The sequence below is a fragment of the Cheilinus undulatus genome, linkage group 5 (genome assembly GCF_018320785.1).
Source record: "Cheilinus undulatus linkage group 5, ASM1832078v1, whole genome shotgun sequence".
NCBI lineage: Eukaryota > Metazoa > Chordata > Actinopteri > Labriformes > Labridae > Cheilinus > Cheilinus undulatus.
The window spans coordinates 54,472,253-54,486,907 of NC_054869.1; the positions used below are offsets into that span (position 1 = coordinate 54,472,253).

The 14,655-nt window shown below is 44.3% G+C and overlaps 1 protein-coding gene across 1 annotated transcript in view; it reads right to left on the reverse strand.

The window, feature by feature from the left end:
- Window positions 1–2,977: 2,977 nt before the first annotated feature.
- Window positions 2,978–14,655, reverse strand: part of antxr2a (ANTXR cell adhesion molecule 2a) — an 87,538-nt gene continuing 75,860 nt past the window's right edge. Inside the window, exons 15-17 of the mRNA XM_041787460.1 lie at window positions 8,638–8,808; window positions 8,005–8,085; window positions 2,978–3,154 (exon numbers count right to left, since the gene is read on the reverse strand). Coding sequence (XP_041643394.1) covers window positions 2,978–3,154; window positions 8,005–8,085; window positions 8,638–8,808 — 429 coding nt within the window. The remainder of the gene's footprint in view (window positions 3,155–8,004; window positions 8,086–8,637; window positions 8,809–14,655) is intronic.

The following is a 14,655-nucleotide window of genomic DNA, read 5'->3' on the forward strand; positions in this document are numbered from 1 at the left end:
AGGAAGAAAGGAGGCTGAGGGATCAGCAGAGGCTGCTGGAGCCAAATAAACAGCTGAGCTCATGTTTGTTATTCTCCTCTCTGCTGCTGTGAGGTCTTCATCACCACTCTGATGAAGGTGATGATGGCTGAAATATTTCGGTGTGTAATGATGTAAGGTTCAGTGTGTGTTGTAAAGATGAGACGGCTGATGCTGGGTGTGTGTTAATGTGGAGCTGTCCGTGGTGCTGACTGACATCTGTCAGTGATGGAGAGTAAAGGAGGGAGAAAGGCTGTAAACAGCTGACTCTACTCTCTCAGCCATCATGGAGGCTGCTGTTCACTGAACGGGTCGTTCCTGCTGGTTTCCTGTGTGACGTGGACCAGTGTGGTGTGACACGGCACACTAGCGAGCCTTAAGGCTAGTCTAGGCGTGCCGTGGGAATTTGTACCATACGTTATTACTACAACTTTATGGCGAGTACTGTAAGCAGGTCCATCCACAGATCTGGACCCCTGATAAACCTGGAGAACGGGCCCTCCACAGTTAGGATTTATTGATGATGTCAGTGTATGAGTGTTGGCTCAGTAGCACTGGTGCTAGCATCCTGGCTAACAGTTACCTCGTTAAGAGCTGAAAAGCATGGCGGGCTGTAATTGGTTTGACACTGGTGTTGAAATTATTAATTTATGCTACTTTTAACCAAGTTAAATATTTTTTCTACCTCTTTCTTTCCACTTCTTTTGACAACTTAAACCATTTTGCTGCTTTTTTAGAATTTTTGCCATTCATTTTTACCACGTTGACCAATCTTTGCCACATTTTTTTGCCACTTTTTTGCCCACTGTTGCTATTGTTTGGCCATTTTGGCTATTTTTCCATCACTTTAAATCCATTTTTACCACCTTCTAGCAACTTTAACCCTTTATTGCCACTTTCTGTCACTTGTGATCTATGTTGCTGCCTTCCTGCCACTTAGAACCCATTTTTGCCACGTTTTTGTCTGTTCCTGCCCACTTTTGCCTTTGTTTGACCACTTTTTTGCTCATTTTTTCCTTTTTTTCTTGTTTTACTATCTGTTTTGCCCTCTTCATTTACATTTTACCGCCTTTTCTTGTTTATTTCCTGTTTTGTTTTTACTCCCCTGTGTTTCTCTTTTAATTTCTCACGTCCTTTGTTTTGGTCCTCCTGCTCTCAGCCTGTGTAGCTGGGTTCCTGCATTGCCTGGGTTCTTATTCCTATTCCTAGTTTTACGGTACTTGATGTCTGTGTCTTGCTGGCATCCTGATGATGTTCATGATGTCTCAGCTGTGTAGAACAGTTTCATGCCTCCACTCTGATTGATATCTGTGATGTCTTAGTTTGCGTGGCATCACATGACGTCCATGTTTCAATGCATTTTGTTGTTGGTGAGTTATTATCTCATCCATATTTTTGGTTTGTTTCTTCAAGCGTTTGAATTCTGCTGATGTTGTTTGCATGTTGCGTTCTGTTTGGGTTTGTTGCGTTGTTCTCCTGTTTGCTTCTTCACATGTCAAAGCACTTTGTAAACCCATGTTTTTAAAAGTGCTATATAAAGTTATTATTATTCTTTTAACAGGTGTAGTTAAAAAAGTACGTTATCGTATCGTACCGCTGCTGTATCACGCCCTTCCTAGCTGGTCCTCTGTAGCGGGATGCATCATTCATCTCACGCCGTGTCTGGACATTCAGTGGACAGCTGCTTTTAGAAAACAACACCCGCAGTGTGAAGTCAGGGGGCGACAAATGAGAAAAAAAGAGATTATGAAAAAAAAAAACCCACGCCACGTATGACACCGCCTCTTCAAAGAGAGTCTGAGCGAGCCCCCAGAATAAGGCCAACCCCCCGCCCTGGCTGCCACCTTCCTCTACCTGCTGTCCCCAGCCGATCCGGGGAAAACTTGGCGGCAGATGTTGCTGTGCTAAGTTGGCTCTGAAGTGCCTCCCCGGCTCCCCGCTCTCACCCACAACACAGTCAAAGCACATCAGATCTCTTTATTTGTGCCTGGGGCGAGTTCGGCGCTGCAGCTGTGTCCACCCCCGCTCTACCTTTGGTGTTGGAGGCCCTCGGGCGCTAAATGTGAGACCACAAAAAAAAAAAAACAGTTTCACTCTCATTTCTGTCTCTCTGTCTCTCTTCTGCATCTGCTGACAATCCAGCAGCTCCGCTCCGGGCGGGAGGACGGACGGAGGGAGGGAGAGGAGGCTGCCTGGGGAGGGAGGATGGAAGGAGAGGAAGCGGGGGAGGAGGGGGAGGCATGGACACCGGGGTCCCCATGCTGAACAGATGTCTGTGACAACCTGCTTCCTTACACCTGTACGAGTCCTTGTAACCCCGCGGACGCAGCTCGCTGAAAAATTCATGACCCAGGAGGTTTCCTGTCCGCCATCAAAGACCGCTGCCCCCCCACCCCTCCTCCCCTTTTCTCTCTCTCTCTCCCCTCGCCGCCTCCCCCTCCCTCTGCTCTCTCTCTCTCTCTGCCCGCTCTGCCATCTACACCTCGCCTCCCACCGGACGTTCTCACTCCTCCAGCTTTGATCCAGCAAAGATGATCTGTTCAGCCCAAAACCTTTACACCTCAGTGCGTCAGTGAGGGGGTGGGAGAGGAAAAACAGCAGCAGATTCTGACTTCACATAACCCCACAGAGGAGGGAAGGGACAGCAACAAACTCAGGGGCCACCCCAGGAGTCGCAGATTTTCACAAAGATCTCAGATTTGATCTGGAAGACAAATATGAAGCAAACACTCAACCTCTGCAGCAGAGCATCATGGACCCTTCAGCATCATTGTTTCAAAGACTGTAAGGAGAAAAGGAGCATCCATGTCCATGCCGATTACCCACGCCCATGCAGGAGCGACCACGCTGTGCCAGAGCTGACCTCCTCCAACCGTGGAAGTGTAGAGCGCTCACACTCATCACGGGGAGGGGACTCTGAGGGTCAAACATGCTTGGACAGGAAGTGCATCCTCAGCATTTAAGAAAACATGACTGGAACCATCTGAGGGTTGCGAACGGTGGAGTTTTGCTGTACTGGAAGCCGACAGCAATGGCCGCCAACGGTGCGGCGATCAGCTCTGATGTAGCCGTGGAATCCTGTCAGCTTCTCAGACCTGGACCACACGTCTTTACTGAAACCGGACTGGAAGCCTCTCTTTGCAGAGAAGATGTGTTTACACTTCCTGACCATCCTCAGCATGAGTTTGATCCACCAACCTCCGCTCCATCATCCATGAACTACAGCAGCACTCAGGTCACTGTCAGAGCTGTGCATACGTACTAGTTCATCTAGGCTGGGTCTGATTGGCTGCAGTGGGTGTGACAGATAGATTGTTTGTCCAATCACCTTCCAGGAGTCTTAGAAAGAGGAAAGATAACTTACACAGAGGTTCTGGACACATTTAGCACCAATATTAACCTTTTTTTTTAATACTTGTTGCCCCTTTTGCCTCTTTAACCCAACTTTTGCATGATTTTAACCCCTTTTGAACCACTTTTCCTGCACGTTTTATCCCTTTTGTGAAACTCTTTTATCCACATTTTGCCACTTTTCTATTTTTGCTACTTTTTTACCCTTTCATTACATTTTTTCAACAATTTTTGCAACTTCAAAATCAAGTTTTCCCACTTATAAACTCATTGTTGATACTTTTTGCCCCTTTAACACAATTTTTGAAAGATTTTAACCCGCTTTAAACCACTTTCCCTGCATGTCTTTATTTATTTTTGCCACTTTCTAACACGTTTTATGGTTAGTCATTCTAATACTATTTCAGTGTTAATTGTTTGTGGGTTGGATTTAACAGCTGCAGACTTTTAAAACCAAAAGATACTCTGAAAAGATTTTTGTAAAAAATAAGATAAAAAGAAACTTGAAGGTTTGAATAATGTAAAAAGTAGTGATACTCAATGCATGCCTCTAGAGCCACATGTGGCTCCTTTGTCTTCATTTTAAATATCATTTCCCCAGAAAACCTAAAAAAAAAGGGAAACTTACTTGCCATTTTTCACCATTTTTTGCCACTTTTCACCCGTTTAAGCAACATTTTGCCTTTGGAAACCACTTTTTCCCTTCTATTTTGCCCATTTTGCCACTTTTTGCAGCTTTCTATGCATTTTTTGTCCCTTTTATCCCATTTTTTCCCTTTTTCACCCTGTTTTCTCAGCATTTTTATCCATTTTACCTACCCTTTGTCATTAAATACCACTTTCTCCTAGTTTTTGCTCATTTTAGCCAAGCTTCACATTTTTTTGCCGATTTTAGTCACTTTTCACTCAATTTTTTTCACAGCTTTGACACTTAAGAACCATTTTCTGCCAACTGCAACTCATTATTTGTCACTTCTCACCCATTTTTGCTACTTTCTGACACTTTTTCCACCATTTCCTCCCCATTTTCGCCCCTTTTTACCCATTTTTGTTGCTTTTAGACCATTTTTGCCACCTTTAACTTATTGTTATTGCTACTTCAAGCTGTTCTTGCCACGTTCACCACTTAGTTTGTGGCTCTTGCAAAGGTATTTTTCATGTATTTGGCTTTTTGGTTGAGTAACACTGGTATAAAGGATAAAAAAGGAAAAAGATTGTATCAAACTGGTATTTTGACAGTTTTCAGATTAAAGAAATATTGCGCTGTCTGCAATTTGAAAATTGCAGCATGCCATATTGCAATTTAATTTATGATTAATTGCCCAGCCCTAATACATAATAACTCATCTAGGCTGTGTCTGATTGGCTGCAGTGGTGTGACAGATAGATCGTTTGTCCAATCACCTTCCAAGAGTCTTAGTAAGAGGAAAGACAACTTACACAGAGGTTCTGGCTAATGGCCACACAGATATCTTTTATCAAATAACACAGCGCTAACATAAACACTGGGGTCCAGGATGAGCTCTGGTTAAACAGACTATAAAGCAAAGATGACACCATCGATGAAAGGAGCCCGCATCAGACTGGAGGCTTTAAAGAGGAAACATGTGGCTAACACATGGCTAATAAAGGTGACAGTACGTCACTGAGCATCTGACAGAGATTATATCCAGCAGCCCGTGTTAAAAACATCGTTCTCTACGTCAGTGAAAGCTGAAGCTGCAGATCTGCTGGTAAAGTCCCCATGAAACCAGGTTCAGCTCCTCCACAGAGCCATTAACTGTTAAATAAATGTATACATGATTACATCCATAGATACAGGGGGCTCAGGAACTCCTGATTGGGTGGTCCAATCAGAAACATGCTGTGGAGCCTTTCTGTGACATGTTAACCCATTGGTGAGAGTGAGGCCGTCTAATCCTCAGAATAAATGATTTCTGTTGTTATGCCGATAGTTTCTGCTCTGTTAAGACGTGACTTCAGTCGCTCTCCGCCTCTGTGGCCTCCCGTTTGATTCCCCCCCCGTCCGCCGTGTTCGCTCTACATCAAAGACTTAAAAGCAGAGTTTGGCGTGCTGAGGGGCATGTGAATGAGGCGAACCGGCGGTGCTGACGACTCCACCGGCAGCTCTTCTTCCTCCCTCCTCGGAGCTCCGACTGAACGCTCCCTCTCTGCTGGAATTCACTTCCTGCTCTCAGCCGTCCTAACGGTCTGCTCGGAGCGGCTGAGGCGACCTCAGACAGACGAGTAAACATCAGAGGGGGGATGTCATCTACGAAACCTTCCAAAGAGCAAACCAGAGGACAGATGCAGCTTTGGTTTCCTAATGAAAGCTCAGGAAGTCTCTGAACACCTCAGGAACAGCAGCAGACCACTGAAACTCCAACATCATACTCTAGTAACCACAGCTAGAGGAGAAGACCAGCTTCAGCACGGATCAACGGTCACAGAGAGGAAGAACTGACACTCTTCATGTCTTTATCAGATAGAGGAAGGACAGAGGATAGACTCGGAAACAGGGAAGAGAGCGGGGAGAGACATCAGTGCAGGGACAAAGGCCGGATTCCAACCCAGGCCAACATCTGCGGCCCCAGATCGTTTTAAACCCTGTTTCCTTCTGGAGCTGTTAACCTGGTCAGACTCATTTTAATGATTGACTTGGAAAGGTCCAGTGACGTGGAGCAGTGACTAGAATTGTCACGTTTATCACGGTTTGATAGCTCCAATCATCGTTTTAACTAAGGGGGGTTTCTAGTTTTCTAATCTGGACGCTGCTTTCACCGTTGTGCTGAAATGACCGGGCAGTCGTGATCGTTCACCATAAACACGTTAGAAAAAGGACAGTCTTTACTGAAGGAGAGGTAGAGTCTGGTTTAAGATCACTTTCTTTAACATTAGACTAAAATGTTCCAACCACTCCCCGCCGTGGTCGCTCCCCTCTCTGACCCTGGTTTACTTTCCCATTTCCAACATCGATGCGAGCACGGCTCCACTGTGTGAACTCGCTCTGATACAGCAGGTGGCGCTGTGCACATAGCTGGTTTACGCCCCTCCAAGGAGGAGAAAGAAGAGGAAGAAGAAGAGGAAGTTGCCATGGTAACCTTTTTCACGCTAGGGCTCTTAAACATAAACGAGGCATGGTCCCATTCACAATGTGCAGAGTAAGACGAGTCTCTTTATTAAACGCCAACATCAGATCGACTAGATTCCCAGTGATCGACCAAATTCTTAACAACCAATTAATCGATCATCGATTAATTGTTCCCATCCCTACATGTCAGTCCGCTTGAATATTGCCCAAGACCACCTTCCCAGGTGGGCATGGACCTGGTCCCCCGAGCGTTTGTTTGAATTCACACAGACCAAAACAAACCAGACTTCAGGTTCAAGTTTACTCAGAAACACACATGCATACTTCATCCTTGATCTACGGCCTCACTGAGCACGTCCATCAAGCCCCGCCCACATCTGTCCCCAACTATCTTTTATCAGTTTAGGTGTCTTCACATAAAAAACTGAACTCCATAATCTGTAGGCACTGTACTGCAAACCAACCTTTCATTTTTGTGGTTGAATTTCACACAGCGAGATGAAAAGGAGTTTAAAACGGCCTCATGCTGCTCCAGGCTCCCAGAATGCTTTGCATGTAGCTCGCGTCTGCTGGAGGTGAAGCGGGAATATTTACAAAGGTAGTTTTTTATTTGGTCACATGATTGAATGTGACAGTTTGGTCTAAAAGTCCCTCTTTCCCCTCTGATGATGCTGACTCTTTCTGTTCATCTTCAGAGTTTAACCACAGCTCTGTGATGAACCAACAGCTTTACAGCTCGCCTGTCTCGCCGTTTTCCCGCTCTTCAGAGCGGTAAATGTCATTCCACTGGCAGATCCTTCAGTGAAACTCTTACCGTCCTCAAGAGAGGAATGGTTTTTGGTCTGTGTTTCCCAGCCCTACTCCACACCTGCCCACAAACAGGTGCTCATCTCAGCGGTCCGTTTTGACATTGAGCTCATATCGCCGTGTCGGCAGCAGATGGTGCGGTTTTCTGGGTCGACCGCTCTCTCAGAAATCTAAGAACATCTAAAAACATCTGGTTAACTCGGCGGCGGTTTGAGAGCAGCGTGCGCCTCTAACCGCCCGAGTGGGTCGGGTTTCAGAGCGTCGGTTTGTGGAGTCGACTTGTTTCCTCTGAGCTTGACAACCGTCCATGATGTGACCATATTAGGTCGTGTATGTCACACTTCCTCCAGATATTCTGTGCAGCTGCAGCTGCGTTAGGTAACAACGACACGATGCTGAGCGCACGCCAGCAGCTTCCTGAGCTCACAGATGTACTACAGCTCAATAACACAAGAGCACTGGGCTCTGACTCAAAGATTTACAAAGATAAAAATAATCTCATGGAGGCTTTTATAATAGTACCATTCACAGTGCTGACTAATGACACTCACTCACTATTTATATCTCTGAAAGCAGAAACTGCCAACAGACTTTGACTCACTGCCTTCAGGCTCAAAGTTTGAGAATCCAAAAACAAAACATGACGCTGATTTCCTGGATCCTACACGAGCCTACAGTCAGAAACACCACCGCTTCCCTGAGACTCTGCAGAGGTTCTGCAGGGAGGCTTGGCCTACCTTGTCTTCAGACGTCGGTCTCATGAGGGAAACTCGGTCGTACTGTCGATGCAGCAGAGCCCAGAAAGCATCCAGGCGACCCTGGTGGTATTAAAACAACAGAAAGAAAATAATAGATGAACTGAACCTTTAAAGGCCTTTTTAGTTGAGCTGTTTAGCAGAGCTATCAGTCGACATGTTCACCCCTAAAATACCAGGAACTGTTCCAAAACGTCCTGAGCAGAGGTGCTTTTAGGTGTGCAGAAACACTCGTGAATTACATCTCAAAGCTGAAATAAGCAGAACAAAATAACAGCATCATGCATCTGTTTGTAAAATAAAACCATCATAAACATCCTCGGAGTTAACAACGGGGATAAAATCTAGACGATCATCTTAATTGATTATTGATAAACAATAATGAAAATGAAAGATGATTCCTAGCCCTCTGCATTCTCTGATTTATAATAATTTATCATTAATTATCATTAATATATTCACAGCCTGGTTATGGCTCTTTAAAGGTATTTTTCAACAGTTGGGGTGGAGTTACTTTGCTCTATAGTTCATCCTGACAGAACTTTAGCACATAATCAAAAGAGAAAAAAAGAAAGCAGGTAGTTTGACCTGCAGGTGCCAGACAGCAGCGCTCACCTTGATGGGCGTGTACCACTTGTTCTGGTTGCGGTGGTAGGTGGGGGCGGGCTTCGGTTTAGGACGTGGCATCATCGGCTCCTCTGACTCCTCCGGTATGTGCACCACGGCGTTCTTGGCTTTCTCCAGCCGAGCGCCCTCCTCCGTAGAGCCCTTCTCACCCCAGCGCACCTGAACAGGTAAAACCACAACTTTAGAGAGGGGACAGGATGTTTTCTGTCTTCATTTATAAGATAAAAAGAAAACAATATCACCGCTGAGGCTGTGAGACATCTGACGGCAAGGTTAGGACAGTTTTGTATTTAACTGCATGTAAAAAACTGAATTTCCCTTCAGGATAAATAAAGCTTTCTGAATCTTCAATTATCAGAGCAATATTCATTAAACATATTCTTACATTGTGTGGGTCTAAATCAAATACTGGTAAATATGTGCAGATTTTTCTGGGAATTTTTCACCAGGAATTCTTCAGAATTGAAAAAGAGATGAACCTGGAGATCTTCTGGTGCCCATCTAACACCAGAACTCAGGATGAAAACACTTAAGACCAGCAACAGAGCCAAAAATAATCCAGGGAGGTTTTAAAATGTAAAAGGTCTTCTTTCATAGAGCTATGGAGCACACTGCAGCAGTTTTTACTCTCTCTGTCTCAGCGCCACTACAGCCTGAAGAAGTGGAAACGCCAGTACGGGTTTGTGTATTCTACTGTTTCTAGACCAGTGAATTAAAACTTCAGACTGTTGTCTAAACCAGTGGTTCTCAGCCTTATGGTCAGGACCCCCTTTGGGGTGGTGAGACACTGAGAGGGGGTCGCCAGTTGCCTCTAAAAAACTAAGTATTTTTAAAATGACACTGTTGCCACTTAAAACCAATTTTGTCAAAATGTTTACCCCTTCCATCATTTTTCCCACCAATTTTAAGACATTTTTACCATTTAACACATATTTTTGTAAGTTTTAAACTCTGTCCACCTCTTTTTTCTGCTTGTTTTTGTCACTTAAGCTGAATGTTGTCTCTGTTGACCCATTATTGCTACTACTTACCCCTTTTAACCACTTTTTACAGCCAGTTTCTCCCATTTTAACCCCAATTTACCATTAGATAAACCAATTTTTGCTAGTTTAACCAATTTCTGCCTTTATTTTCTTTCTCAGTTAATCCATTTTTGCCAAATTAATGCAATTTTAGCCACATTCTAACTCCTTTTTACTTCTATTTATGCCCATTTTTGCCACTTTAACTTATTTTGTTTTTTTGTTGCCATTTTGATCTAATTGTTGCCACTTCTAAACCATTTCTTCTGCTTTTGAAATCCATTTTTTTGCCATTATTAACCCATTGTAGCAATTAAAAAAGCATTTTAAATATGAAACATGGATATCACAGCTTAACTTTACAATGGACCATGGTTTTGCTGACCTCCATAGGCCCCCAGTTTGGCTGGGTGCCAGAAAGCTCTCCCATTTTTATTTTGGGGGTCATGTTATCTGGTCTTTAGTTTTCTTCCTCTGTTGATGCAGGACTGCAGGAAAAAAACTTGATGTCTGGACCTTGGACTGGACTTGATTTGACCTGTTAAAGTCTCTCAATCTGATCACTCTGACTCGGACATTCGTTACACCTGCAGACGTAAAAACGTTCACAATAAACCACACACACTGCACAAATCTGCAGTTTTTAACATAAAAATCCCACAAATGTAAAAGCAGGTGTACACTGAAGATGAAATAAAAAATCAGTTTAATAAATTCTACATTTGCAGGGATTTATCGATGAACGGCAAAAATCTCTGTCTGTTAAAAATGATAACCTCCCTACAATATAAAATGAACATGGAACTAAATGTTTGTGGTCATTGTTGTTGTAGCCTTTTTAAAACTGTATAACTAAAATGATTTTACAATAACTTAAAGTCCACTCACATTTAAGTCTCAGGAAGAATGTTTCCTATATGTTTGAGACACAATGACTTGCTTTAAAAAGAAGAGCCAGCTAAAGTGAGTTTGCCAGCTCTCTATGAACTGTAAAATCATTTATATTTGGACAAGATGAACCTCCTCTGAGGACTTCATGCTGGCAGAACACCTTGGATTTTGCAGAACTTTAGAAAATTTATACCAATCCTCTACTCATTTAAAACCGTGTGCTCAGATTCATGGCTCTATTAGTGTTTAAAAACATCTTCCTGTTTCATGGCGAAGAAAAATTGCTATGACTACATCTTTTGATGTGACTTGCGCTTCAGCAGTCAAAGACACATTTTTGTTTTATTTTTTTATGCTACATTATATTTGAGGGAAGTTCATACAATTTAGAGAGACAGTGATTTTTACCTTCCCTGCAAATGTAAAAGCGTTTGTCTACGGCAAACATAACAACCAATTTTCCACAAACTTCCTGAGGGACATTTGCAGAGATTTAATATACACTATATTGCCAAAAGTATTCACTCACTCATCCAAACAATGTAAATCAGGTGTTCCAGTCCCTTCCATGTCCACAGGTGTATAAAATCATCACCTAGGCATGCAGACTGTTTCTACAAACATCAGTGAAAGAATGGCTCGCTCTCAGGAGCTCAGTGAATTCCAGCGTGGTACTGTGATAGGATGCCACCTGTGCAACAAGTCCAGTGGTGAAATTTCCTGGCTCCTAAATATTCCACAGTCAGCTGTCAGTGGTATTAGAACAAAGTGGAAGCCACTGGGAACCACAGCAACTCAGCCACCAAGTGGTAGGCCACGTGAAATGACGGAGCGGGGTCAGAGGATGCTGAGGTCATAGTGCGCAGAGGTCGCCAACTTTCTGCAGAGTCAATGGCTACAGACCTCCAAACTTCATGTGGCCTTCAGATTAGCTCAAGAACAGTGGTAGAGAGCTTCATGGAATGGGTTTCCATGGTAACAGCTGCATCCATACATCACCAAGTGCAATGCAAAGCGTTGGATGCAGTGGTGTAAAGCACGCCGCCACTGGACTCTAGAGCAGTGGAGACGCCTTCTCTGGAGTGACCAATCACGCTTCTCCATCTGGCAATCTGATGGACCAGTCTGGGTTTGGAGGTTGCCAGGAGAACGGTACTTGTCTGACTGCATTGTGCCAAGTGTAAAGTTTGGTGGAGGGGGGATTATGGTGTGGGCTTGTTCTTCAGGAGCTGGGCTTGGCCCCTTAGTTCCAGTCAAAGGAACTCTGAATGCTTCAGCATACCAAGAGATTCTGGACAATTCCATGCTCCCAACTTTGTGGGAACAGTTTGGGGATGGCCCCTTCCTGTTCCAACATGACTGTGCACCAGTGCACAAAGCAAGGTCCATAAAGACATGGAGGAGAGAGTTTGGTGTGGATCAACTTGACTGGCCTGCACAGAGTCCTGACCTCAACCCCCTAGAACACCTTTGGGATGAATTAGAGCGGAGACTGAGAGCCAGGCCTTCTGGTCCAACATCAGTGTGTGACATCACAAATGTGCTTCTGGAAGAATGGTCAAAAATTCCCTTAAACACACTCCTAAAGCTTGTGGAAAGCCTTCCCAGAAGAGTTGAAGCTGTTATAGCTGCAAAGGGTGGACCCACGTCAGATTAAACCCTATGGATTAAGAATGGGATGTCAAGGGAGGTGAGCCAATACTTTTGGCAATATAGTGTATTTGTGAGGAGGCAATTTTTTTTTTTTTTTTCCAATTTCAGTTTGCTTTATTGGCATGAACAGATCAGTTACTAACAAAGCAGTGTGTATATATATATATATATATTTTTTTTTTTATAATTCCCCGCGACGACAGAGTATTAGGGCCACACGAAGAGAGAAAAAAAAATACATATTTTTTTTTTCTTTGTTGACATTATGAGAATAAAGTCGTAATATTACGAGAATTAAGTATTACAAGAAGGACAGTCTGCTGCGGCGCCGCATATCTTAGACGGAGTATTGTCCTGATTCTAATAATAATTTGATGCTGATGTGCCAAAAGATGAAGTATTTCCTTATTTTTTAAAACCGATACTAAAGTATAGCTTCACAAGATGCTCAACATTGCTCATTTTAACGGAGGCAGCGCCGCGGCAGACTTTATTTCTTGTAATATTTTATTCTGGTAATATTACGATTTTTTTCTCATAATATTATGACTTTATTCTTGTAATGTCAAAAAATAATAATAATTTTGATTTCGTTTTTTCTCTTCGTGTGGCCCTAATACTCCGTCGTACCCCACAAATATCATATCAACATGAAAACTAAATGTTGGTGGTCATTGTTTGTTGTGGCGTTTTTATAACTGCCAGTGGGTTCAAGTCAGCTCAAACTCAAGTCACATCAAAAAATGCTGTCATAACATTTTTTAGTTCGCCATGAAACAGGAAGATGTTTTTTAAACTCTAACAAAGCCATGAATCTGAGCACACAGTTTTGAATGAGTAAAGGAGAGGATCGGTATCAATTTGAAAAAAAAAAATCTGCAAAATATATACTTATTTTTTGTTCGCCATGAAACAGGAAGTAGTTTTCAGAGTCTTTAAATGCTGGTATCGCCATACTACTGCCTATTCTTAGTCATGATGACAGTTTATGATGATTGGTGGAGTTGCAGGTCTGTCTGCAAACAGGACCAGATTTAGGTTTAGTCTGACAGTGTTCAAATCCTGTTTCTGGTCTGAGCATCAGCTCACACTCCCCTTTCTGCTTCTTTGTGAATGTTCCATTTTAGATCCAGCGCCCACTGAGGCACGTTTGTGATGCCTTCTGATTTTTTCCCATGATGCATTCTGCCACTGAGTGCTAAAGACGCGGCAGCAGGTATCAGCATATAACCATAGGAACATGAGCCGACCCTCAAACATCTCTGGGTTCTTCTAAATGAGCCGTCTCCATGTGCTGCATGTGTTGTTGTGTGTGAGAGTGTGTGAATGTGCTGCATGTGTTGTTGTGTGTGAGAGTGTGTGAATGTGGGCCTACGTGTTCGTTAAGCTGTCCTGCTTTTTAATTGAATTCATCACATCTGTTGCAAGGAGGAGATAAAAAATCCACCGTCACATGAGCGGGGAGAGGTGATTAATTAGCGACACAGTTTTCAAGCTGTAGGTTAAGCCGTGACAATATAGAACAGCTTTTCAGAATCATCCCGGGGATCCATCGCTGGCCCGCCGCTTCAACAAGAGAGAGAAGGCCGCCATGAATAAAAGATAACATTGTCACCTCGCGATGCGTTTGAAATATTGGCAGCAGCAGAGCGGTGGAGGTGGAGGTGCTTTTTCTCAGCCTGACGTCTTAAATGTTGCTTCAGAGGAGCGAGCAGGTTGATCTAACCAGCAACTCGCCGCTTCTGAAGTGTCGACGAGAATCAACCTGCCGCGGGAAGAAGAGAGCGATGGGAAACACGGGCTGCACGCCTCACCAACACTCCAGGGGAAAAGTCAAGAGGTAGGACGTCCCTAAGGATGCTGGGAAATCCCAGCAAAGCCACTAACGTCCTCGGGGCTGAGGAGCAGCGGGACGTAGAACAAACAGCCGGGGGGGAGGGGGAGGGGAGCTCGCCTTTAAACCTGGAGTCCCCTCGGAGGAGGCGGATCACAAAGACGCTGCCAAGGTTTGGGAGTAGAGGACGGGGGAGGGGGAGAGGGGGGAGGTGGGAGAGGTGGATATGTCAAGTTGACAGCAGCACTCAATCCTTCATCTCAGCAATGGCTTGATCCAATCAGGAGCCGGACGGCCAAGGACGAGATGGCAGGGCCTGTCATGTCAGAGACGTCAGCGGGCTGACGAGGACGACGGCTCGGGTCCGTCAGATCGTCCGTCAGTCCATCAGCCGTCCGTCAGACCGGCCCTCCTCCTCCTACAAGTCCACAAACTTGTGGCTCCAGAGAAAACACGAGAGTCAGCAGGTCTCTCTGAACATGGCCCACTTCCTGCTCTCAGGCATGCCAGCGTTAACCCCAGCATGCCAACATCCCGTTCACCCTGACCTCCCAGGAAAAACAACCCTTAGATTTTCACCTGATGTCAGCAAACACAACAGACTAC